General features: G+C 39.0%; 1 protein-coding gene across 1 annotated transcript; it reads left to right on the forward strand.

Annotated features, from left to right (window-relative positions):
• Nucleotides 1-1,416: 1,416 nt before the first annotated feature.
• LOC104536066 (chondroitin sulfate proteoglycan 4-like) lies at nucleotides 1,417-26,684 on the forward strand (the record flags this gene model as incomplete). Its single annotated transcript, XM_010178589.1, has 9 exons — nucleotides 1,417-1,580; nucleotides 2,156-5,728; nucleotides 6,559-7,029; nucleotides 7,814-7,990; nucleotides 12,760-12,958; nucleotides 16,479-16,610; nucleotides 20,635-20,807; nucleotides 23,952-24,135; nucleotides 24,628-26,684. Coding segments are annotated over 9 exons (7,130 nt in total), but the record flags the coding sequence as incomplete, so codon positions are not given.
• Nucleotides 26,685-27,130: the final 446 nt, after the last annotated feature.

The following is a 27,130-nucleotide window of genomic DNA, read 5'->3' on the forward strand; positions in this document are numbered from 1 at the left end:
AAAAAAAGCTAAAGATCAGCTAGCTGAAGGAACCAAAGCTTTTACTAAATCCTTCTTAAATACATCAAGAACAAAACCCCTACAAATGGTCTGTGCAAACAGTTGATTAAGTTACCAGTATAAAAGAAGCACTCAAAAAGGGCATGGCAGCTGCAGAGAAGCCAAATTAAATGGGGTTTACTGCTAAATGGGAAGATTCACAATACAAAATTCCTTTTCTTCTGAGGAGAACGAGAGGGGTTGACCTAAATAAACCCTCATGGATGAAATTGCTTGCTTGCTAAGGATAGTATCTGATCTCATGCTTTTAACTCCCTGGGTAGAGGCAGCTTGGAGGGCGGCAGATTTTATGCCAGTGCTTAGAACAAGAATGACCAGGGAACTGTAAACCTGGCAGCCATACCATTCAAATTTATAGATATTGTAACAAAGGATGAAAGATTTCTTTAAAGATAAGTTCTGCTTTACAAACATCTTGGATTTTTCTTGATGGGAGCGGGAAAGGTGGGTAAGATTTAGATTCCCAAAAGGCTTTTGGTAAAGTTTAACGTCAGAGGCTTTTGAGCAGCCATTGGATAGCCTTTGTATATTAAGTAATGGAATAAAAGGTAGGAGAAGGGGTAAATGATTTTTTTTTAGACTTTTTTTTTTGCATTGAAGGGAAGTTACAAGCAGTTTTTGAGGATTTGGTCTTGTGATCTGTGCTGTTCAGTACAGTACTAACAGAGATAGTAAAGGCAGTGAGTAGTCAAATGAGAAAGTTTGCTCGTGTTACTCCTCTTCAAGGCAGAAAAGAGGGAAGAAGAGAGTACAGGAGGCGTGAACAGAACTGAGTGACTGGCTAGCAGGGCAGCAAATGTGATTAGCTGCATACTGGAAACAAGAGGGAACTTCAGCGTGGAAAAAAGATGGATGAAAGACACATGAAAGAATCACACAGACGGCACAAGGCCTGTGGGTCTTCTCATCAGAGATGAGAGAGGATGTCTCTGACGGAGACGTAAGAGCATGCTGTAGGGGAAGATATTTCTAGAGAAACTAGGGGCGTACTTCAGAGAGAAGTTCTTTGGCAGTTATGAAATAGACTGACTGTGACAAGCTCAGGAAAACAACTGAAAAAAATTATTTGGAAGAGTATTTGAAAGAATGTATTAAATATGGTTGTGCTGTTCTTATGATTCCTGTTGTCACTGTTGGAGATAGAATACTGGACTATATTCATTCCTTGTCTTTACCGGTATAGCCATTGGGTAGTTGCTTGGACTGGTGGATTTAATATCTGAAATCTATTTTAATTCATACATAAATAAGTCTATTGAGAGTTAATACAAGTTTTTTATATATACATATATGGCTGTAGATAAGAAAAATATTTTTTGTGTGACTAAATCTCCTGTATGCTTTCATTTTTTTCAGTATCGTTTTATGGTGATAGCTTTGTGGAGCTGAACATGGCAGAAACATCCTCTCAGACATCCTTACGGTTTCGGTTTCAAACAAGCAAGCCACATGGGTTGATTTTTCTTGCAGCTGGGAAGAAGGATTATTGTTTAATGGAGCTATGCTCAGGAAATTTACAGGTATGGTTTATAACTATACCTAAAAAGGTATGTGTAGCCTGTATTGTTTAGTGGTTTTCTTTAGGCTGTTATCTATAATAATTCTCAAAGTTTATGTTGAAAAAAAAGGGGAAAAATAACATAATTGATAATTTCAAAATATGGTATTTTTTTCTTACAATGATAGTTATTAAAATTGGCATCTAAAAGTCTTTGAGATCTCTGGATCTCAAAATCAATATAATTGTGTTCAAAGCATGAGGTTCAGTAAAGGCAAAATTTCAGATTTAATGATAGAAATAGGAAAATGTTTGGATCCAAGTAATAATTTTCCTGCAAGGTAAATTCTTGAAAGGTTGTTGTCACTTCCGAGCAGAACTGCAGAGGAGTCCATTCCCTCTTCTGCAATTATTGAAGTCATATGTGTGATGACAAGTAAACCTACATAAAAATTTAGTGGAATTTTATTTTTTCAATTATATTTTGTAAATTATGTGCTTGATATGAAAATTTATTAAAATTAATGCATTAACTAAATATATGATTGTGAAAAATACCACTTTGGATTTTGATAGTTAAAATTCTGTCTCTTGCAGCTGAGAATTAACTTTGGCATGGGGGAACGAGTGCTGCATTCTCAGCAGAGATCCCAGCTGAATGATTTAGCTTGGCATCTGGTTGAAGTCCATCATGAACATGATAATGTCACATTGGTAATTGATAAACATGATAGAACTAGTGCAAAAATGCCTGGAATTCTCTATGAATTAAATATTGATTATGGATTCTACATAGGTGGTACTAGTACGCTTGATGTTCCCTACATTGTTGGAACAGTACCCGGCTTCCGAGGATGTATTGATGATGTTTCGTTCAATGAGCTAGACATTCTGATGCCTCTGAGACCTTCTGCTGGCTTTAAAAAGGTCCATGAAGTTTTGGTGGGATGCAGTGATGAATTCTTTGCAGGTGAAGATGAATCTATTAGTTTCTTCAGTTCCAGATCATATGTTTCTTTCCCACCATGGAATGTTGATGATGTGGGAACCTTGGAGTATACGCTGCAAACCTCAGCTGCACATGGCTTGCTGCTTTACCATCCTGGGCAAGCGGGAGATTTTGTTGCAATGGAAATGGAAGATGGTTTAATTAAAGCCTATGTTAGAAAACATACAAGTAAAACCCAGCTTTCCTCTCGTAGGTCAGTCAATGATAGTCGCTGGCACTACATCGAGCTGAAAGTTACTGCAGAATATTTGCAGCTGACACTGGATGAAGAAACTGTGAAAAAATCATTGCCTCCTCACAGTAAGCTGCTGCTTCTGAAGGGGTTTCTCTTTGTAGGTGGTGTAGATGACAGGACACGATCAGAAGTGATTAAGTTAGAGCTAAACTCAGTGTCTGGGAAGTATGCCAGAGGAGGATCCTTCAAAGGTTGCTTAAGAGATTTGAAAGTCAATTCAGAAAAGAAATCACTGAAGAATGTTCTAGTAACAAAGGACATTTCGGCTGGATGTGAAACAGAAAGTGCTTTTCCTATGAATTTTTCCTTAGAGATCGCTGTAAAGAACCCTACTGTGAAAGCAGCCCCAACATTTGCCATTTCCCCTGAAAGTTCTATCTCTCTGGGCAAGGATGACAAAAGCCACCTTTTAGTTCTAAGTAACTTGATTGTGCTGGAGGGTGGACAAGCTTCACTTGAATCTAAACATATTAAAATCAACTTAGACTTCCAGAAATTAGGGATTAATGAATCACAAATTCTTTTTGAAATAAAGGAACCACCCTCTCATGGAGACTTGAAACTAGATGGGGAACCAGCACAGGAGGTAAATACATTTACTATGCAGGAGTTGTGTCAAGGGAAGATTCTTTATGTCCATGATGGCTCTGAGGACTCTTACGATTATTTTAATTTTTCCGTTTCCACCAGCAGTGATAAGGTTGTGCCACCATATTTGCAAGGAAATGAGCAGCATGTATTTGGCTTTACTGTCACTCCAGTAAATGATGCACCTGAGATCACACTTCCCAAGGGAAACTTGCTGCTTCTCTTAGAGAACTCAAAGAAACGTTTGACTAGTGATCTGATAAAAGTGCTGGATAAGGATACGGATCCTGTGGGTCTCAGTCTTTCAGTGCTTGGAAATCTGAATGCCGATGCAGGATTTTTAGAAAATTCAGAGCATCCTGGAAAAGCTATTACTACCTTTTCTAATGAGGACTTAAGAGAAGGCACTGTTTTCTTTGTCCACACAGGTGTAAAGAACTCAAGGATTGTTCTGAGGGCAAGCGATGGTGAGAAGGTGAGCAACATTATTGTGTTACGTGTCATGGCAGTTCCCTTGGATTACAGAGTTGTCAACAATTCAGGAATAGAACTAGTCCAAGGTGTTACGGCTCTGATCACATCTAGGCATCTGGCAGTTGAAACAAATGTCAACCTCCAGGAGCTGGAGATACGGTACGAGATCACAGAGCCACCCCAGTTTGGGGAAATCCAAAGGCAGCATTCAAAGGGGGAATGGAAGCGAGTCAACTCTTTTTCTCCATGCACTGTTCAGCGCAGCCGTGTGAGGTACTCTAGCACTTTTAAACAAGTTCAGCTGGAAAATGTTACTGACCAATTTAAATTCAAAGTTGGCATAGGAAACAGAATCAGTGAAGAGCACACGTTTCCAGTCAAACTGAAATGGTTACGGTACAGTTTATTGAGATATGCTCCTCTAGAAATTGAAAAATCAAAAAAGAAGTACTTGAATTCAAATAATCTTTTTGCTGTGATTATGAATCTAGAAATACCTAAAGATGAACTTTATTTTAAATTGCTGTCCCTACCAAAGAATGGACAAATACTGCTTAATGACTGGCCTTTGAAAAAATATTCAGTCTTTAGCCAGAAAGATATTGCTGATCAAAAAGTGGCATATGAATTAATTAGCAGATACCATGAAGACAGCCGTGATTCATTTAGATTCCTCATTTCTACAAAGTATCTGGAATCAAATTTATATGATTTTGAAGTCTACATCAAACCAGATTTTGGAAACATTATTTTGACTAACAATGGCCTTACTGTTACTGAAGGTGAAGGAGAGCTAATAACAAGGAACAAATTGTTTGTGCAAACACCAGATAATAAAACATTCCGGTATAAAGTTATACAGTTTCCTAAACATGGGATGTTAAAACTCATTAATTTTTCAGGCTCATTTGAAAGCAATGACAACCTCACCACTTTCACTAACAAAGATATAACTGATAAGCGCCTTATGTATGTGCATGATGATTCTGAGACATCCTCTGATGAATTTCTTGTCAGAGCTTCCAGTGAAGAGTCAGGAGGAGAGTGGGCAAACTTAGATCCAGAAGTAGAACCTTTGTTTGTAGAAATTAAATGCAACATATCTGTCCAACTGAAGAATGATGAGAAACCAGTACGTGTAATTGATAAGATATTTAACATAGTGAGAAATGGGCAGCGATTATTAACTTTGGCAGATCTTTGCTATCATGATCCTGATACAGATTTTAATGATGGACAGTTGCTATACACTAGACGTGGAATTTCCAACGGGGACTTGGTGCTAACAAATGATACTTTGCACAGACTTTACCAATTCAGACAAGCAGACCTGGAGCAAAAGCAAGTCCTGTTTATACACCGTGGTGCAGATTTGGGGCGTTTTGTGCTCTTTGTGACAGATGGCAAGCACTATACCTCTTCGCTTCTAGAAGTTAGTGCCACTGATCCTTATGTTAGGTTGGAAAGTAATACAGGCTTGTTGGTTCAGAAGGGAAAAGAGGAAGCTGTAACAACAGCTAACCTAAGTGCTATTACAAACCAAGACATCAGAAATGATAATGAGATTACATATGAGATATTATCTTTCCCAAAATACGGAAGAATATATGTAAATAATCTGTTGATGGATTCCTTTACTCAATTTGATCTGATAAAGGAGCATGTGACCTACAAACATGATGACAGTGACAACCTTACTGACACGTTTAACCTTAGAGTCCATGCTAGAGATGTCCATCTGGATGCTGTAGTGCATGTTCGCATATGTTTTGAAAGTCATCAGTGGCCACTGAGGATTGTGAACAAAAACATTCTCCTAGTTGAAGAAGGAAAACCAGTTAAAATCAGTAAAGGAAAACTGCAAGTAAGTTAACTATGTTGTCCATTCCTCCAATCTTGTAGCAAATTTTCTTCACTGCTCTCTCAGCCATGGCAATGACTTAGTCTCTCTCTTCTCTTGTTTAACTCCTTTTGGTTTTCACTGTCATGACTGCATTCTGGATCCTTAATTCTGGAGAGACTAACACTAGCATTTCTAGAAAGGAAATGAGTTATGTTAAAGACTGTCTATAGTCTTTGACTCCGTTACTTACTGGTGTTTGAGAAAGTTAAGATTTGGAGATGCTGCACTTGTATATTTGTTTTAGTTATGACGATTGTTTGTGCTTAATGTTCATGTGTCATTCTTAGTTGAGCTGGTGGGAAATGCCAAGGAAGAAAGGGTTTTGTTTCACTCAGTTTGGAGCTAGCTGTATTAACACTGTATGAGGATTGCATCCAAAATTTTAGCAACATCAAGTCACAAAGCTGAGGTAATTTCTCTTCGGTTAGTACTTCCTCCTCCTTTCAGTAACTGCTGTGAGGGAGCTACAGCAGCATCAGACTGCGCTGCTGAAATCCTTTCAGAGAGGGTTCTGCAGTGCTTAGGCTATTAGTTAATTCAGTAGTGTGTTCCTTTCCAAAATTTACAAATCTGGGGCCACGAAAATTATATACTCCACATTATTTAACAAGTCTACTTTAAGTATTACTGTATTGTATTAGGAATTTACAGATACACCGTGTAACCCAAACAAGGAATGTCAGTTAATTAGGCAAACATTGCAACAGTTACAAGTGAAAAATTCAGAAGATAATTATAGAATTTCTCCTGGTTTTGCTTAAATAATTTTGGGATATGTTTTTAAATTTAAGGTTGTTCATGAAAACAGTTCTCCATCTGAGATTGTGTTCACAGTAAGACAACTTCCAGTACATGGATACATTCAGAAATTTTCCTCAGAAGAGAGTTACCTTGGTGCTGACCAAAGGCTGGTTTTAAGCTTCACACAGCAAGATATTGATGAAGGCAAAGTTCAGTATGTGCACACAGTTTCTGACCAACCAGATGACAGTTTTTCTTTGGATGTGACCAACGGTGTCCGAACAGTGAGTGGAATAGACTTCACTGTAGACATCATCCCCAGAATGATTCCTCTGGAAGTACAGAACTTCACAGTACTTGAAGGCGGCAAAAAAGCCTTGGTGGAAGACTATCTAAAAATTTCCAGTAGACACTTTGCAGGACTCAGCTGTGAATTTATTTTAATTAAGCAACCAAAACATGGGTATGTTGAAAACTCTCATGTGCCTGGGATAAAGTTAACCACATTTACCAGAAAACAGGTAATGTATTTAAATCTCCTTTGCTGTAGTCACAGTTAATTCTGTGTATTGCTAAAAGCTAATTTTTGCCTGCAGTAAGATGATGTGGTGAGAGGCAGTGAGATGCGTGAGTTTGAGCTTTATTCTGGCCTTGTACCAAAGGTCTTTCTGCAGTTGCTGGCTGGTCACTTGTGGTGGGGAGGAAGGGTGCCTCCTTGTGGTGAATCACATCACTTCCTGGTGTGCCACTGGTCACACTTAGACAGTTGATACTCTGGAAACCTAAGACAGACAGACTGGGGCTACATTTTGAAAATGCCAGAAGAAATGTTGTGTAGATTGAACAGGAAGGAAAGTGGGAAAAAATAACATTTAGGTCATGTCTTTGCTCACAGAGAGCCAGTAAATGCATGATAAGCTGATTTTCAGTCTTATCTCTAAGAAGCAAAACTGTATCATAAGTCACCATCTATGAATACTATGTTCAGTTTATAGATTCCAGGAAACGTCGTGGTGAGTATACTGGGATTGGATTTTCCATTTTCCCTTCAGGAGGAGGGGGGAGTGCCGAGACTGGCAAGCTGAGATACTCTGGCTGGAGGAATGGACAGATGAGTTGTAAAATTTGCTGCTGTGGACAGAACAAAGATAGAAGTACAGATCAAATATGAGCATAAATAAAGTCTGAGAAGTCATAAAAAGTTGAAGCAAATACAGAGGGGCATGACTAGGCTTGATTTTTTTTTTAATGTGGCATTCATTTCCTTTTAGCCTCTTTAGTTTTTTAGGTTGTTATGTTTTTCAGATGGAACACGAATTAATCTACTATGTTCATGATGACAGTGAGGAACTGATGGACAATTTTACTGTGATAGTAAATAACACGGAACTGTGGAAACAAAGCTTGCCCCAAACTGTATTTGTAACAGTTACTGCAGTAAATGATGAAGCTCCTGTTATAAAAACTAACAGAATTCTTCAGGTATGTTTGTCAACACTTTGAAATGTTAAAATTATTTCTAACCTGATACCATTTAATGCACCTTCACTAACAGAGTATTAGGTTTGTATCTGGTGGAATAGTCAATCTAATAAATAGTGGTCCTGGAGTTTAAATAGATTCGTGTTAATGAAGGGACGCAGTAGATGGATATGTGTATTTAGGGAGATTCTAGTCATCATGAAGAACATTTTCTGCTGTTGTAATGTAAAGTTTATCTAGAAGGCTGACTGAGCTTTCTTTTATTGTAAAGATATATGAAGTCTCTTGGACTGACGTAGGGCTTTTGGGGTGGGATGGCTTGCACCTTGTTTTGCATCGTGTTTTACTGTTGTTTGCTAGGGCATCTTGAGGGCTGATAGTGAACAGCATAACTTAGAAAAGTACCAAGAGTAATGATGATGAGGGTGCAGACATCTCAGTGGTGTCTTTGCATATCCTTAGACCCTGTTCTTGCCATTAACTGTACCAAAGGGTCAGACCTGCTGAGGTGCATTCTGCTGCCTGCTCCTCTCTGAATCCTCACTGGGGCAGTACAGGAGAAGAGAGCAGCATTCTCACTGGCACTTCATTGGAGAATTGACCACCTGTTGGGTATATCTGATGCAAAACAGACTGTTCCTTTCTTTAAAAGACATCAGCACAGCATGCAGTAACGTTTGTCTAGTCGCAGACGAGAGCAATGTGTGTCCAGTCAGAAATTCTTCTGTGTCTCCCTTCTGGTGCATTGCTGACACTGAACTGCAGTCTGTTAAGAGAACTGAGGCCGTGCAGTGCACTGCAATGCGGCATATGGATTACTCTAAAATAATCTGTAAGTCGAGGCTTCCAAGAACAATGATAACAGACCTTAACCTAGCCAAAGTTGGTCCTCCCTGCTGGGAGGCAGTTTGGATACACAGAGCCAGGGTGCTGCCTTTGTGCCTGTGGTTTTGCTGGTTGTGCCTAAGCTATTGCTGAGAAATAACCTTTATTTTTGTCATTAGTGGGTACTAATATGCACACATAGGTTGGATTGATGTGCAAACTAAAACAAAGCTGATACTCAAGTTATATACTGGCAGAAATACACTGAGATGATCATTCTTCAGAGCAAACCTACACATCCCAAGCAGGTGGGGGAAAATTTCTTAGTCCTGCTAAATTTTGAGATGAGCTACACACTCCTGTGTACTGTGATACTAGCTGGCTTCGTGTTCTAGCCAAGCCGGCTGTGCTCCTCAAGGACACTGCTAATTTTTACAAGGGCAGGTAGTGATAGAATGAGAGGGAATAGCTTCAAACTGGGAGAGGGTAGATTTAGATTGGACACTAGAAATAAATTCTTTACTGTGAGGGTGGTGGGACATTGTCACAGGTCGCCCAGGGAAGTTGTGGATGCCCCCACCCTGGAAGTGTTCAAGGCCAGGTTGGACGGGGCTTTGGGAAACCTGGTCTGGTGGGAGGTGTCCTTGCTCATGGCAGGGAGTTGGACTAAATGAGCTTTAAGGTTCTTTCCAACCTAAACCATTCTATGATTGTGTAGTGAATATTTAGTAATAAACTAAAAGGCTTTTTGTTGCTTTTAAAAAGATAGCAGCTCTTCTATATCTTTCGAAAGGTTGGAAATGTGCAAAATGTACAAAAGTGTAAAATGGACGCCAGTACTGTGAAATCTTAAGTCCAGTAGGACCATTTGAGTTGGCTGAAGCTTAGTACCTCAGAAATTTTGGAGATCTCAGTATAAAGAGTTAGAATGAACTGCTGAGCAATTAAAAAACAGACTAGCATGTGGCATCTGCAGAGCTGCATTGCATGGCTAGTGATACTGGCAAGGATTGATGAAAGTTAATTTTGGCCTTTGTCATGAGGCTTCTGGCCAAATGCAAGAAGCTGTTGTGTGTCTGCACACATGCTGAATGAGTCCTTCAGCTCTAGCTCCTCACTTCTGAGGTATCCATAACATTCTTTCTTTAAACTACCTTGTCTGTCGTTACCAAGGTAATGAATGCTGTGGAGGGAGTTTCAGGAGGAAAAACAAACATTTTGGGTGTCATTTCTGATTTTTCTCTAGGAAGTCAAAGTAAGTGAAGTTTTTAGGGGTTTGGTTTTACCTTTTTTGGCTGAGAATTTATGACATGCTGAAGTATTTACATTAACATAACGTATGAGATGCAGAAAGTTTTACTGTCCTGAGAGCTTCTGTAACATGTTGCAATAATCCTTGCATTTAATTTAAAGCCCTTCCATTAGAACAGTAAGTGCATAAGGAATATCAGTATTTAGAAACTATACAGCATTTTAGGTATAATTTCCTAAGATTTCCACAGGTTTTGTGGTAATTTTTTTTTCTGGGGTGAGAATGAGGAAGGGAAATAGGATATTTTTAAGAAAATCGCTGTCCTGGCATTATTTGCTGGAGTTGTGTATGTGTTTAAATATATTTATGGCTAGCAATGCCGTGAAACAGCTGTATCCTCCTGTTGCCACAAGGGGGCTGTATTTTCCTAGAATTAGATATTTTTTAAAAAACAAATTCAAACACTGCTGGGGTTTTTTTGTTTATTTTCTTTAAATAACTCTTACCAGAGTATTAAAATGACCGTGAGTATAGAGTGTCTAGTAGGATATGTAGCATGCAAGGATAAGCTGAATGCTGTAAGGCAGAATGAATTATTTCCCATCAGGCGGAGTCATGAACCTTTTTTGGACCATGCCCATAGAATGTGTTAGGAACATGCAAAATTAGTGTAATGCTACATTCTGGAAGCTCAGGTATAGTTTTTGTGTTGCTCTTCAAGGAAGGCTTGATCCCAGGTGTGCAAAATAAGACACGTCTACAGAATTTGCAGTATTCTGACTGTCTACTTCCCTCTAACCCTTTTCAGCTCTTGGATCTCCTTTACTTCCTCAAGAGTCATGTCACAGGTCATATACAGTACTTCAGAAAGCCTTGTGTATTAGTGTGCTGAAACAATAGAAATAAACACTGGCTTTATACAATAAAATAATTTTTTTTCTTTACTAAGAGGAAAAAAAAATCAAAACTCTAGGGCATTCAATGAGTCATTTGTAGCAAGAGGTTTGCATAGTCCATTCGTATGATTTTGCATATTCTATACATGACCTTTTATTTTCCATGTAGAATAATCTGAATCAGCGGCTACTGAGATGAGTTAAAGGATCTTAGGTACAAAACCAGTGACACTGATGTGCTTATTTGGTTCTGCTCAGTAATAGCTTTTGCTATTAGTTATCATCCTGCATTTTCATAGATGTCATCTTTTATTAAACTTTGATTGTAGTACATACATTACAGAAATACATATTTCAAGGGAGAAAATAGCTATTTTCTGGTTGCAAGATATTTGCTACTATAAAATGTAACACAGCTTCTTTTTTTCAAACTTTTTTTAATTAGAAAATTAATAATATAGTAAAATCTCATTCTAGTGTCTGTTTTTCTGTGGCACATATTTTGTAACACGCTGTAGTCTGAAGACTTTCCTCTGTTGAAGTGTTGTGGCAAAAATCCAATAGTTTTAAAAGGTTTTCTTCAGTAATTTTTATTAAAAATTAAAATTAATACTTACGGAAGAATCTGTGGTTGCTGATTTTTGGTTCTAGCAGAGATAAAATGCCTGTTGTCAAGGATCACATTTCCTCACCATTTGGTGTGATGTTCCTGGCAGATATTTCGTAAGTGTACTAAGACCCTAGGAAGATAGGAAGGCATGATGCAGTGTGTGTTTTGAAGCTCAAACTGGGCTTTTTAAAGGCTCAGGCTCTTAAGATTGTATGCTGTGATATAAACCCTGCATGAGAAGAATTGGTATTGTCATACTAAATGTTTAGGAATTTCATTTCATGTTGAGAAAAATATGTATTGTTCTTTGTTAGTCTGAGTACTTCTGTCTGTAATTCCAAATAAATACAGATGAGAAATAAAGTGGACTCTTCGTTGTCGTTCCAGACAAGAAATTATCCAGAGATATATGAATGAAGCTCAGACGACAGTCCTTTTTTGCTTGAAAGAAGGATCTTGCAGTTTGTGCATATCTTAAGCTTAAAATAAAGGCATTTAAATTGGATTTCATACCATCTTTCTAAAAATTAGTTAGCTGTTTTGTCTGGGAGTGTGACCCTGCTAAGTGTTAACCAACTGTTGGCGTTGTTGGTTCCTTCATCCCTCACTGGACTGAGCACCTCCGTGAGTTGTTTGGTGCACTAAAAAAGAGCCAAACACCTTGGTTTGTGTTGTTAGAAGGAAGTAATGCAGCTACAAGAATTGTTCCATTTGTATTAGAGATTGTGCTGCCTCCAGGCTGTTTTTTCTTTTCTGCTGGTGAAAAGTGCAGTGTCTTGAATGCCTTGCCTGCTGTGAAGTACGTGACACTAATATTCATGTGTGTGTGTGTTGGAAAGGAGCTCCCTGACTCAGTTATCATAATACAAATTTGTTATGTTTGTAAGAGGTTGGATAGTGCCTGACAAACAGAGGACTCGTGCTGCAGCTATCTAAAACTCAAACTAGTGTAGGTGTGGTTGTATCATTTTGTGGTCTTGTTTTTTGAAAACCATTTGCCAAGATTAACTGTTTCAATCTATGATCAGAGATTTGCGTGGACCGTAGGGAAATGTGTTATAGCTGCTAGTGTTACACTGCACAAATCTTTGTTTTTCTTTGAGGAGTCCCCCCCGGCCCCCAACCTTGATTTTCTTTTGTATACATTTTCTTTATTACTATTATTTTTTTGTCTTTGCTTTTCTAGGTCTGGGCGGGTTCAGTCACAGAAATAACTATTGATGACCTCTGTGCAGAAGACAAGGACTCCTCACCATCAGAACTGATATATTCCATTACTCCACCTAGCAATGGACACTTGGCTCTGAAGTCTTCTCCAAACAAGAGCATCCTTAGTTTTACCCAGGCTCATATAATTGAAGAGCAGCTGGTATTCGTACACAATGGTATGTGGTTTCAAAAATACCACCTCTTGTTACCAAAATACTGGTCGTCTTCAGCATATTTGCGTTTGTAATCCTTTGGAGGTCTCTTTGTAATGTCACAAAAATCTCAGAGCAGTGCTTATGTGATGCATGATCTCACATACTAAAGAGGAAAGGGTCTGACGGATACTTAAATGTGTGCTCACCAGGAAACCTTGGTGTATTAGTGGTTCAGTTCGTAGCAGCCTTCTTTCTGAATGCAGGTTTGCAGTAGGGGAATGATGCCATATGGCTTTCAGAGACACCAAATCATTTTTTTTTTTTTTTACCATTGTCATTGAGGATCTCCTGAAGCCTTTCTGTCTTGCTACAATGCAGCTCTCTTTATGGACCAACAGTCTCTCAGATGCCCACCACAGTTCAGTTGTGTTCCTGTGCAGCTCTGGGCAGTGAGGTTATGGTTTCTCTGGGTGGTGTCAACCTCCCTTTCAGGCTGTGAAGCAATTCAGCTTTAACCATTGACTTTTTTCTGCCAGTGGCCAGAGCTAGAGATTGGGTTATTTCTGCTGCTGCTACAGGGAGAATATGTGGGCAATAAAATTGAAGTCTGCTTCGTGCATCCTTGAATGAACATCCCACCAGGGTTCCCGCCAGAGGAAGAGGTGGGGCTTTTGCAGGGCGGTAGCTGCTTTTCTTCTGCTTCAGCTCTACTGACATGTTACCTCAGCTGAGAGAAGAAAGGAGGTTGTAAAGAAGGAATAAACCAGTTTTGGGAAAGGAGGTAGAAGATTTACAGCACTCCCTTGCTAGCGCTGAGGCAGGCTGGAATTACTTCTAGTGCTCCCTTGGATGTTCGGCAGCCGCTCCGAGTCTGTGCTGTGTCTTCATGAGGCTTGGTGCAGGTTAAAGTCCTCTGGCTTCCGATGCACTGTCTTGCAGTGTGCATATGTGTTGCTGACATTGCTTTACAAGCAGCTGCCGGTGAGCTGTAAGTATCCTGTTCAAATAATTTTGTCAGGAAATGAAAGGTCAAGAGTATGGCAAAAGTGAGCCAAGCTGTTGAAATTGTTCCAAGGGAGACTTTGACTTGTAAAAATCTCTATTGCACTAGGACAGTGGTAGACTCGGTGTGAGGAAATGAATCCACTCTATGTTTCAGAAAGGGCAGATGAACATCTGTAGTCTTAGGAAATGAATCTTGATTAATAAAAGTACAAAGAACAGTAAATTTAATTTTCCAGTGAGTGGGAGTGTGGGTTGTACTCTAAATTTGAAATGTAAAATTGCCCAGGTCATATGTCAGCTCTTGCAGCTGCTCTGACTCTGCCATCTGCTCAGCCTCGTGGCCTCCAGTGTTTGGACATTTTGCTTCTTTTCCTTTCTCAGTATGATGTTTTTTTTTCCCTCCTGCATCTCACACTGTTGCTAGATGTGTACTTACTACTCTCAACTTCTTGCTCCCAGCCTTGTTCTGGGGCCTTTCCTTGTCTGGTTGCTGTCATTCAGCTCTTTACCCCTTTTCTCTTCAGCTGCACCATCCCTCATCTTCAGTCTTCTATTGTATGCTAGCTTCTTTGGCTTGTGCTGGGAAGTGCCCTCACTTTATGTTCTCCACAGCCTGGCATCTACAATTCCTACTCACTCTAGCCCTTTCCAAGGAGAAGAACAGCATCTTCTTGGCTGAGACAGCTTTTCCATCCCCTGGCTGCTTCTCATGGCACCATAGATCTTTTACATCTATACATGGCAGTGACTCTCCATCCTTAGGATCTTTTGTACTGCAAAGAAAGTACTACCTTACTTTGCTTTTATGCCTCTAACATTAGAGCTCCTAAAATTTTCCCTTCATCTTTGCTCAGTCTTACGTGTTACACTATGCTGCGTATTCGGTGCTCTTGAGTTGTAAATCTCACTTTTTGTTTTCATACCTACCCCTTAATTTTGTGGTTTTTCTCCTCTGTAATCCCTGACTGTTCTGTCACCAGCATAAATGCAGAACCAGAACATAACTCTTCTGTGCTCCTCTTTCAGTGTGACAATTCCTTGTCAACCTTCACTTCACTAGAAGGTGCACCCATCCTGCTTTCACAGTATGGAGTCTGCCTTTACACCCTGCTAGTGTTTTCTTAGGCAGTACTGAAGTGAACTCTTGGTTTTGAAGTCTCAGTGTCTTTTCAGTGCAGTTTTTTGCAGTCCTCTTTATGATGTCCTTTTTATCACCTCTGATCAGATATGCCTTCGAAAATTAATTGCAGTAAAATAATACATACTCCACCCAAGCAGCACTTCGGGATTTAGTTCTAGATTTAGACTCTGCCAGTGGCAAAAGATATCTGACTGTGTCAATTGAGCAGTTGACCTGCATTAGCCAAAGAAGCAATTGAGGCTAAGTAGCCTTTTTTCCCCAACTGGACACAAATGGTAGACTCCTCAATGCCTTTTTAAATGCACAATGGCTTGTGCATTTTTATCAAGAGAAAACAACAGAGAATAAAAGCTTTTAAAAGAAAAACAATATGACTTATCTTCCAGAGTTTGCTTTAGTGCCTGGCTGGATATGAGAGCATTGCCTAGGGGAGTTGTTAACTAGAGTCTCAAAGTCCACATTTGATTTTTCTGATCTGTTAAATATATTAATATGTTAGGCAAGGAGTGCTGATCTTTATGTGAAGCTACATGTCACCCTCTCACTTTCAGGATATATATTCATGTAGCAATATCTCATGGTTAAATTGGACAAAGCGAGTAGAAGAGCAACGGTAACTGTTTGCAACAGTTAATGTTTCAATTTTTATTCTCTTTTTCTACCTCATTAAACAATCTGGAGATCCTCTACTTAAGGCAAGATTTGTGAAGCTCTGTACACCTCAGTAAGTCACTTCCAAGAGATTGTATTTTTACAGGAAGCCACTCAGCATCCTGGAGCTATTTTGTTATCTCTTGTGCCAAAGTACATACAGGTCCTAAGATTAAAGAAAAAAATGTGCATTTATTATGAGTACACATAACCTCTGAAATAGTTTAAGCTGTGACAACATACGCTTGTCAGCAAAGCTGAAGCAGAGGCAAGAGGCAAAGGAAGCAACCTGAGAGTTGGTTCAGTCCTAATGTAAATCAGAATGAAAGAACGTTCTAGTTGTTTTTCTTTCCAAATTCTTTCTTTGCCAAAATGTGACTGCTTACGTGCTTTGGTCCCTCCTAAGATATAAAAGGAGTAGTAAATACGGGAGTCATCTCCTCAGGTTTAAGTTGGTTTCAGCTCCACTGAGGTCAGTGAAGAAAGGAAGGAGAGGGCACTCCTCCGATGTGCATCTAAGGGATGTCTGGCCTTCAGTGTAAACAACACCCAGTATTTCTGCATTGGGAAGGTGTTCTCTGCATTATTTAGGTATTCAATTCTAACTAAGATAGAAAGGTGCTTCAGAACTACTTGGGTATATTTCACTGTAGCCAAGAGCAGAATGTATCCAGTGTATGTTAGTGTGTTTTGGATGACAAACAGAATAGTGCAAGACTAAATTTACACTTTTGTTTTCTACAGGAGCAATGTCAGGAGGCTTCAGCTTTCAGGTAACAGATGGTTCGAACTTCGCACCTCGTCAGGTTTTTAGCATCACAGCTCAGACACTAGTCATTAGCCTTGAAGTGAACAAAGGACTCGGAGTCTTTCCAGGTCTGTTTTTAAGCATTATCATTCTTTTGTCCACTTGAAAAAGTTGCATAATACACAGTTATTTGTCAGGTAGCTAGTTGGCTGAACTATAGACAACTGTACCTGGGAACATCTATCTGTCTGATTTTTAGAAGAACAGTTATGTTTTCTCAAACAACATACTGCTTTATTTATAGTCTTAAACTTTTTGATATACGCATGTGCTTGGAGTCGTGGAAGTTGGCAGTGAAATACTTAAGCACTGTGTTACAGTAATGCTGTCTGCCTAAGCTCTGATCATTTTCCATTCAGATTTGTTTAAAAGCTCTATATTATATTAATGTGCTTAGAGGTGTCTTAGCTGTTTGTGATTTTGCCTGGATAAAGCAGAGTGAAGCTTGTGTCTGTGAGATGCTGAAGAGTACATGTAAGCTCGCCAGATTGATAGTTCCGCTTCTTACTGTTTGAACTGAGTTATGGAGAGCAGCAGCGACTCACTGATAGATTGGAAGGACTGAAAGCCTTGATTTGTATTTGTGCATTTGGAACTAGTTGTATCGGCAGCTGAGTACTTTTTTAATGAAATCCTACTCCTGTAGGAGTTGATGTGATAAGAGAGTATCACAAGAGCCATTTTCTGCTTTGCATTGGCAAGTGTAATCCCTCATTGAGTTAGTAATCTAACATTAATTGCAGGATTAAAGGAGAAGTGAAAATTAGTCTTCTCTTAGCAATGTCTTGCATCACATTTTTGTTGGCACTACCGTCTTTTTGCTCTGAACATCATCTGTACAGCCAGAGAGACCTAGAGAATTGGTAATGTTCTATAGGTATTGATCTGTGCCTCTATTTATTAATTTCATATGGAAGAGGAGCAATTTAGTTTCTTAAACTTCTTGAATATAAGTTGCATATACAGAGGTTTGTAAGAAAAGCCACTTAAACATAGGCAACAAAAAATGAGATTGTAGCAGCATCATGTTCTAATTCAGTTGATATAAATGGGATTCGCATAAATCCACTTACAAAGCTTATTAATCTGTGATTTTAGTGTGTAAGGTTGCCTCAGGCACAGGGATTTACAATAATTCTATCTTAAGCCAAAGATAATTGTAAGGAAAGTGTGTCTGATACTTCCGTAGAAGGCAAAGTCTTTAGACTGTCTAGCAGTTCTTCAGTTTGCAAAATACAGTATTTATTTCAGCACTGCAAGCTGTATTCATCTAAGACCACAGTTTTTTGTGAATTCTTGCTTACTTTGGTTTAGCAAAATTCCTTTTTGGTGTTAAAAAGTATTACAAGCTTTTTCACTTGTTCTTTTTATGATACTTTTTAAAGAAGTTCTGGAACTGTATGGGTTTTAGCTGTACTTGCTCATCATGAATAACTGTTACAACAACGATGCTGTCAAATGCTTAATACACGTAAAAACAATAGCCAGTGTACTTTTATATTTTATAGCACTGCAGGAAAAGTTAATTTTGAGACAACTTGAAGAATCTTCTCTCCAGGGAATTAAAAATTGAATATATTGTGAAAAACTTGCCATGTCTTCTTGACTGCATGTAAACTGTTCTCTCAAGCATATTGTTCTGCGGTTTGTTAAGAGCATGTATCGCTGTCTTCTTCTGTGTTGGATATGGCAGATCTGTTTATACAATTTATGGACTTGTTTTCTGTGCAGCAGAAGTTTGCTTTACCCAGTGTGCTCAGTAAATTGGCTGGTAGATATCTGAGTTTTTCCTTACTTACACTAGGTATCTAGAATGTGAGGATTTGCTATTTTCAGGGAAGCAATTGCTCAAAGAAGGAATGAGCCGAGTTGCTCTTTGAGAAGGACAGACAGCCTCACTTGTAGGTATTTGGAAGCAGAGCTGTCTAAGCAACGGGTAGATGAGGTGATTCGTAACTGTTCAGCAGTGATAGGCAGAAGGCTTAAGCCAAAGCACTTTCCATATCTTACATGTAAGCGGTAAAAATGAATACCAAAATTATTAGGTACTGGTAATGGCCTTACGCTGTTGCAGTCTTGTTTGGATCAGCTTGGCCTTACTCTGTGTCATCCGTCCTTGCTATGCCTCTTCCTGGCCTATCTCTGTTCCTTTCCCCTGTGTTTGGGTGGGGTTGGTTTTGCACTGTCTGTCCCCGTATTTGGGAACAAGCAGACAGTGTTCTCACTGCCCTTTCCTTCACCCAGTCTGGTGGTTGGCAAATGACCTTCCTTGCCTTGCTGCGGTGTCTGACCAGAGCAGAACTGCTGCCGGTGCTGGTTCTCAAGTCTCAGGACAGAAGTGGGTGAAGGAGAAGGTTATGTCTGGGGGAAGATCCCATTGTTTGTGTCCCTAGACTGTATTTCAGCCATGCTGTGCAGTGAGATCTGGTCTATTAGGAACACCTGGCAACATCCTCTGTCCCCATGTCACTGCACTGTAATGGTGGTGGTGGGATAACCTGTTGCGGTTATGAAAAATTGGAACTTCCATCACTACGGTGTGACCATGTTTGAGAGTTACTATTACGGGGCAATGAGGCCTAATTTGCCTAAGTAGGAAGTTGCTGAGAAATAATTGTATTTGCAGATACATACGATCCGATTCGCTGTTACTCTCAGTTGTACATTCCTGACCACATCTGCAGTGTGCAAAACACAAGGCTGTGCTTCCTTCTCTGCCTGTCATGCAAAAAAGGGGAAAGAAGAGAGAGGAAGAGCAGGGAGACTTCTTGAATTAGATGTATTGTGGCAGAATTTTTCTAGACCTGAGGGACTGCTTCACTTTTCGAGGGAATATGAAGGCACAGAGGCATGGGTAGGTAAAAAGGAGAAAACAGGCATCAAAAAAGATGTCATTTCATTGCAACAAATCTGTTTCAAAGTAGATGTGGTTTGAACCAGGCAGAATCTTGATGTTACTGATGCCTTGCAAAACATCCGCATTCTTCAGTTTGCATACTATATATTTTTTTATTCTGAATATTATAGCAGGAACATGTTACTTTGTGTTATTCCTGTATAAACATTACGCCTTACTGAAGATGGACTGATAATTCAGGCTTCAAGGATATATACTTCTGAAATTATGTATTGACACCTATAAAAGCTTGTTAGTCAAGAAAAAAAGAAAATTTAAAAATGGAGGCAGAAGTGGGGGCAGGAGGAATAGGATTATGGGTGTCTATTGCTCCTCCAAAAATATGATTAAACATCAGACTTAGTTTGCTGAGTGTGTACCATGAAACAGTACATCAAAAAGAAGAACTTTTTTTCTTTTAGGAAATTACTGGGTTTGGTTTTTGTCACAGCTAGGTCAAAAATTGTATTGATTTGACTAAATGCCAGAAAGCTCTTTAAAATCTTTGTCATATTTAAGCCAGAAGGTACTTGTTAGTGTGATGCAATGTAATAAAAGGATTTTAATCAGTCTCCCATCCATCTTAATACATTATTTCAATTCAGGCTGTTATTTCTGTTGTGTAGTGTTCTTCCTAATTAGTTTAATTCAGTATTTTTAAATTTCATTTAATGAAAATCATCTTTAATATCGATGAAGTATGGTTCAGGCTTCTGGTAATAATCCATTTTGGTTTGTGTGTTCACTGGAAACTTTGCTGTGTTAGAGCTTTTCCCTGCCAAATCACCCTGCCTTCTGTGGGCAATTGGGATTACCAAAAACATTAACAATGGTGACTTCAGCTGGAGTTTGAATTCTGTTCTAGACATGGAATACAGGAATGGGTCTTATACATGCCCCACTCCTTACTTTGGGTTGTTTTTGCAGAAGCTAGTATTTAGTGATTACACATGCTGAAGGAAACTGCATTTCTTACATTACTGTAAAACAGGTACATCCTGCTGATGGGCTTTTTGATTGAAAAAGCTGTGGAAGTGTTTTAACCAGAAGGTAACTAGAAAATGGGTAAACCTGCTAATCTTACAAAATGTTATTAAAATGCTAAGTAGAATACCTAGGGTGAGTTGTGATACAAAACTTACCCTTTGGGAAAAATTGCTGTTGCAATTCTGTTGCTTATAATTGATGTTTTTTAGGTTCCAGGAAACCTATTTCACGACATGATCTGAAAGCTGTAACCAATGATGTGACCAATGCAGGAAACAGAACTATAACTTTTATGGTTGTAACATCCCCAAAACTTGGAAGGCTGGTCAGAGTAAATTCTGATAATACCACTCAGGAAATTCTCAGTTTTACGCAGTCTATGGTAAGCATTTTCTTTATAATAACTAGTCCAGGGTTAGAGTGTTACTTCAAAGGGCATCTCAGTTGTTTGCTCTTTGTCTGATCCATTTTTATCTGTTAAGTAACCAGGCATATGTGACCCATCAGTATAATCACCCAGATTTGCTGTGTCATTAAATATCTGGCATCTAGTGTGAGTGCAAGAGGAGCCTTTGTTCCCTTCTGCTTGAATACTAGCAGGGTCTTGGCAGTTTCCACTGTTTTGCTTTTAACTGTATATTTCAAGAAGAGCTGTTCTGGTGCCATTAACCAGCAGTCTGAGGTTGGAAGCCTTTAGTTTTTGGCAAAAGTAATAGCCTTTTGCTCTGTGAAAGGTCCAAGTATCAGATTCATTTCAGCTGTACACAGGCCTCGTGGACTTTTATTGACTTGATTGGCTGTGATCTTAAGTGTTTAAAGAATCTTAACTGGGATACAGGGTCTCACACTTGAATGGCTGAAACGTGGCAGTTCATGTAGCTTGCTGGAAAACATTCTTTTGCAACTGAAAAGAAATTACTTATGTCTGTGTGCAGAATCTGAGTATGTGTGCTCTGCATGAAGTTATTCTCAGAGAATCTAAGTGAGGGATATAAATGGAACTCAATCTTATGACTTTGCTGGAGAGATTAAGAGATAATTTGGTCTTAATCTACATTTATAGAATATAAAAGTGACTGTTTTGTTTAGTGTATGAAGGAATAAGGAAATATATTGGCCAGAAATTGAAACTTGACGAATAAAAACTGAAAAAAATGTTGACATTTTTATTAGTTATTATCAGACTTTTGAAGCAACTCGACTCAAGGACTCTGGTGGAGTGAATCTCCTCTTGAACTTTATAAATCAAGATGAACACAATGTTTCTCTTAAAACCAGTTTCTAACCCCATTATGCTACTGGTCTTCTTGTGGTAGTTGCTGAGTTTTGTCTTGCATTATGAGGGAGATGTACTGTATAATGACACGGTTCCCTTCTATTCCTGAAATGTGTGGGTTTTATGAGCATTGGATGAAACAGTTGAGCATGTCAGATAGAAAAGCTTTTAGCAAAGGCTTTGAAGTTTTACTCTTTTTGCCTATGGATGTGATCTTTACATACGTTTATCAGATGGTTCCAGGTCAGAACATGCCACTTACTCTCTGTAGCTTTAGTTCTTATGATGTATAGCTAACTTTCCTTTGAACTTTATAAATTGTGTAAGGGTTTGAGCTGTAATAATGTGTATGCTTTTCTTCTCTATTGGAAATACTTGGTTTGGCCATTTTCACTTCAAACAAGTAGAACTAAGTGACTTTATGCAGTTCAAATTAAGGTGTCCTAGCCAGCTTGCTATTTATTCTGGTAGAGAGTGAGGTATAAGGGAGATGAAATAGAGCCTAAAGAAACTTTCACTGTTTAGCGCATCATAGCCACATGAAATCAAGTATCAGTGAGAAAATGGCATTGATATTACAAACATTGTATGGTCTGTGTAATGGAGAAAATGGTTTTTAGTGCTTCATTGCTAAAGAAAAAAAAGAAAAAAGGAATAGAAATCATTGCATTTCAAGAAATTTATTCACAGACTGTTGTTGTTCAGGCAATGTAAGAAAATTAATTGCGCATTAAACACACGTGAATAATGCAGAAGTTTTCAACATGAAGTTTGGGTTTTTTTTCCTTGCCAGTACTTTATATTGTGTTTTAGAAGTATTTTCATCTTGCAGCAAGCCACAATTTCTTCATTATATTTAAAGTCATTACAGAGTTGAACACAGAAATCCTTACCAATTCCATTCTCTTCTTAGCCCAGATATTAGCATGAGCTTGCAATTGAAAAAAAATTATAGCTCTAGTAAGGCTACTAAACACTGATACTAAACGCTGTTCAATTTAAAGGATGCATATTGTGCCTGTTCTTGTAACAAAAATTTGCTTTCTCCAACTTGAAGTCCTAGAGGCATGCTTTGGAAAGTTATCCTGAATCAACATATCCTTGCATTATCGATTTTGTTTGTTTTATCCTATAACAGTCATTAAGAATTAAATCAGTATAGGGAAAGCATAAACCTGGAGCTGGGCATATAGGATTTTATCACATCATTCTGAATTTTTTAGATAGTAAGATGTGATGGTTTTGAGGATCCTGAGAAAACTAACCCTGAAAGCCCTGTTTCCCCAGTGATGTTGGTGTGGGCTGTGACAGTAGTTTCAGGATTAGTATGCTCTGTAGCCACAGCTTAGATTCTGTAGTGCTGAAGCGCTTCACCCGTGATAGCAGCAGGGCTTTTCTGTTTTCTTTTTTCACACCTTTCAACCATATGTGACAGGAACATGTGCTAATGCATTCCTTCAGCCTTCAGGGTGTTTGCAAGCTGTGTGGAGTAAGTTACTGCATGTTTCTGCAGTATTCTGCTTTGAACCTTAAATCCTCATGGTGGGACTGATAGGGTTCTCTTAAGTGTGATGATCTGCAAGGTCAGAGAAAGCAGATGTAGGGCAAGCTAGGTTCCTTCCTGTCTATTTGGAATTCCTAATTTGCCTTGATGTAAAAATTTTCCACTAAGAAATCCCATCAGCTCTTTGGTTATAAACGAGAATATATTTCAATGGCCCTTGCACTTCCTTCTGGTTTCTGTTTCTCTTACCAAGCGTCTTTTGCTATTCACTGTGAAACACCTCATCAAAGTCTTTTTCAAGCCTTTGGTCTTTGATATGCTTTTTCAGGACAATGAGTCCAGCCTCACTGGTATCCTTATAAAGAAAAAAACCCTGGACTATGGTATTCTGATTTCACTGAAGATACAGTCCAGCTGAGCTCCTGTTCACCATTACTGTTACCAGTTTGAGATAAGTTTCTCAATGCTTTATATCTCTATTACTCACATAAGGCCTTTACTAAGCATTCATGCCCAGTAATGTTTTGCCTACCTTCAAGTATGCTTGTCTGGCAACACAGAGTCCATTTTCACAGAAAGAGTTATGCAAGATAATGTCAATGCAAGTTACGTGCACACTATGCATGGACTAAGGTGCAAAGACCTCCCTTGAACAATGTTCTTAAGATTTCTTTTTTCACTCTTTACATTTTTGTGTTTAAAATTATTATCCTCTTATACGTATGTTTTTTTTTTACCCTAACCAGGTGGATGAAGGTCTGATCATGTATGAGCACTTACATGCTGAATCAGCTGTCTGGAGTGCAGAAGATTTCTTCACATTTACTGTCTTCTCTTCACCGTCAGCTCTGGACCTCCAAATGTTCCATATTGTCATTTCGTATGAAATTACCAGGCATGATCAGAACAGTCGCCTTCTGGCAAATACAGGTAATGGCACTCTACAGTTTGGGCTCCAGATGGTTTTGGGTCTGTCAGGGTTCCAGTAAACAAATGTGAAGGCTACTTTCTCTTCAATAACAAATGACAGAATACTTCTGTTACATAGTGTAGATATTAGGTTGGAAAACTGCATCACTGCATCTTTAAGAATGAGTTCTACTACCTATGATTGATCCTTCCTACTGCTGTAGTGGGTATTTTCCATTTTACAGTAATGATAGGTGAAAACACTGACAGAAGCTTTGAGATACTGATTTTTCTTTAATTTTAATATATGCATCAATGGAAAATCTTTTATGTGTGACTGTGCTTTAAAAATAGTGGTAATATATATTTTTAGCCATGATATATGGAAATAAAGGATGCCATGAAGGAGAAGCTTTTCTGAGCATCATGAGTGTTTGATATCTAATTTCTGAAACTATAGATTTGCAACTATAAAATAGTAAATTTCTAAGATCCTTTTTTCCTTTCTGCCAGGTGCTGTAGTCCAGGAAGGAGGTAGAGTATTAATCAACAAAACAAATTTAGATGCTTCAAATCTATTGATTAAGCTAGCTGAGGTACAGCACTCCATGTATGAAGTCTGGTATCAAGTTGTAACTCTACCCCAACATGGCATGCTTGTTGTTGGAGAAAGAAATGTTACCAAAGAAAAACCGAACTTCTCCCAGTATATACTGTACAAATTTGGAATTGTGTATGTACATGATAATTCTGAATCACTTAATGACAATTTCACTTTTGCTGTTTGGTTAAACCTAAAGAGCAAGTCTGCAATGAAGCCCCATGGCGAAGTTTTAGAGGAGATGTTTAATATCACTGTTCTTCCAGTGAATGACCACGCTCCAGAACTGAAGACCAAAAGGCTGCACTTGAAAATCCTGCAGGGAGATGTGTCAATGCTGGGGTCAGAGAACCTGAACTTTGAAGACCTAGATAACGACCCAGCAGAGCTCAAATACACCATTATTAGCAACCCCAATAATGGTTATTTAGCAATGAAGAGCAATCTCAGTGTCTCTATAAAGGATTTCACACAGGCTGATGTCGACAGCGGTAAAGTTTGGTTTGTACAAGATGGAAGTTCATCTTCTGGGGTGTTTTATTTCAGTGTGACTGATGGTAAACATCGCCCTTTATACAAACTATTCAGTCTTGAAGTCATACCGATTGCACTTGTCCTGGTCAACCTTACCAATGTTGCACTTCCTCAGGGCCAGACATCTGTCACTATTACTAACGTGGAGCTTTCAGCTGTCACAAATGGAAAAAGCACTAATATTGTGTATGAGATAACTCAGCCACTCAAATATGGACACCTGATGATTGGAAATGGGCAGGTTACTAAATTTGAGCAGGCAGATTTGTACTTAGGAAGGCTGTCTTACCACCTGACAAATCTAACTGCATCCAAAGAAGTCCTGGAATTTATGCTCTTCACTGCAGAAAGCAACCTAACAGGACAAGTGCTGAACATCACAGTGAAGCCTTTAGTACAAGTTGCACCCGACATGCAGATTTCAAATCAAGCAGTTTATAAATTCAGAAGCAGTGACCTGGATGCTTCTGAGCTAGCTAATTTGACAAACAGTAATCCTACGTTTGAAGTGATAGTGCCCCCATCTCATGGAAGGATTGTAAAGAAAAGGTTTGTGAATGATGCAGATTTGTTCGAAGATACTCAGACATTTAGCCAGGCTGACATTGATAGTGGAGTTGTGCTTCTAGAAATAGATACGAATATGACAGGCACCGATCTGTTAAATGACTCATTCGCGTTTATACTCAGGGCAGATGCTGTGCAGCCTGCTGTTGGATGTTTTCAGTATTCCATCGTGCCATACAGTCCTCTGCTTGGGCAGGGTTTTACAACTGAAGTACTTTCCATAACCCGCACTACCACTTCAAGGATTCACCCTACCTCGAAGGACGAGGCAGCAGCCTTGTCTCAGAGTGAAGAGCACATAGCAGCACCACAGAAGACTGAGCCAACCATGTGGCCAGGGCAGAATCACTGGGGACATCTACATGAGGACGGTCCATTGCTAAACCTGGCAGTGGGAACCAGTGGATCTCTGGGGACTAAGACCACGACCCATGTTAATGCCAGGAGTCCCAGAGAACAAGCAGGTGAAAGCAGCAACCCTTGGTACATCGTTATCTCCCTGGTCCTGGTAACTGTGCTGCTCATCGTTGCTGTTATTTCTGTGTGTGTTTTGATAATGTGTCAGAAGAAAGAGAAGACAGAACCACATGCCAAATGTCAAATAGATGCAGTTCTCGATAGTCCAGATCAGTGTCTGGAACGGAGTGTGACTGTACCCAGTGTTACTGTGACTCCTCTCCTGAAGGAGGGTGAGAGAAGTACAGCCTCAGCATTCGTGTCAGTAAGACATGAACAGCTGCTTCCTGCAGTGGTTTCTGCATCTGTGGGAGGGTCTCTGCAAAAGAGCTGGTTAAATCTTGATCCTGAAATGATCCCGTATTGTCGAAAAACAAACCCAACTTTGAAGCGCAATCAATACTGGGTGTAGTTATGGTGAGTTTTGGTCATGCTAATTAATGTAGCATGGAAAAGGGAGTATACATTGTTGACACATAACTTGCTCATTTATACACTTATTTATTATAGATCAAATGATGCACCATTAGATGAAATCCAAATACATGTGGAAATAATAATAAGAATTTTGATGATTACAGTGGCCATAAAACAGGATTTCCAGTTGGTACTTCAGCAAAATCTGCACTTTATTCAGTGCAGAATTTGGCCCCATAGATTTAGAGTGCACCTTGGCTATGCAATATTTTTTGTTTCTCATGACAGGGCTAAAATAGAATGTTCTGTCATGGATCATATATTTTTAATGTAAAGACTTCTTTTGAAGAACAAAGTTTGCTATAAGGGTCTTGTATTGATTCCTGAACCAACACTTCTGTTTGAAGAACTTTCAACTGTTTCTATAAATAATTGCCAAGG

This window comes from Mesitornis unicolor, unplaced genomic scaffold (genome assembly GCF_000695765.1).
Source record: "Mesitornis unicolor isolate BGI_N332 unplaced genomic scaffold, ASM69576v1 scaffold11582, whole genome shotgun sequence".
Lineage (NCBI taxonomy): Eukaryota > Metazoa > Chordata > Aves > Mesitornithiformes > Mesitornithidae > Mesitornis > Mesitornis unicolor.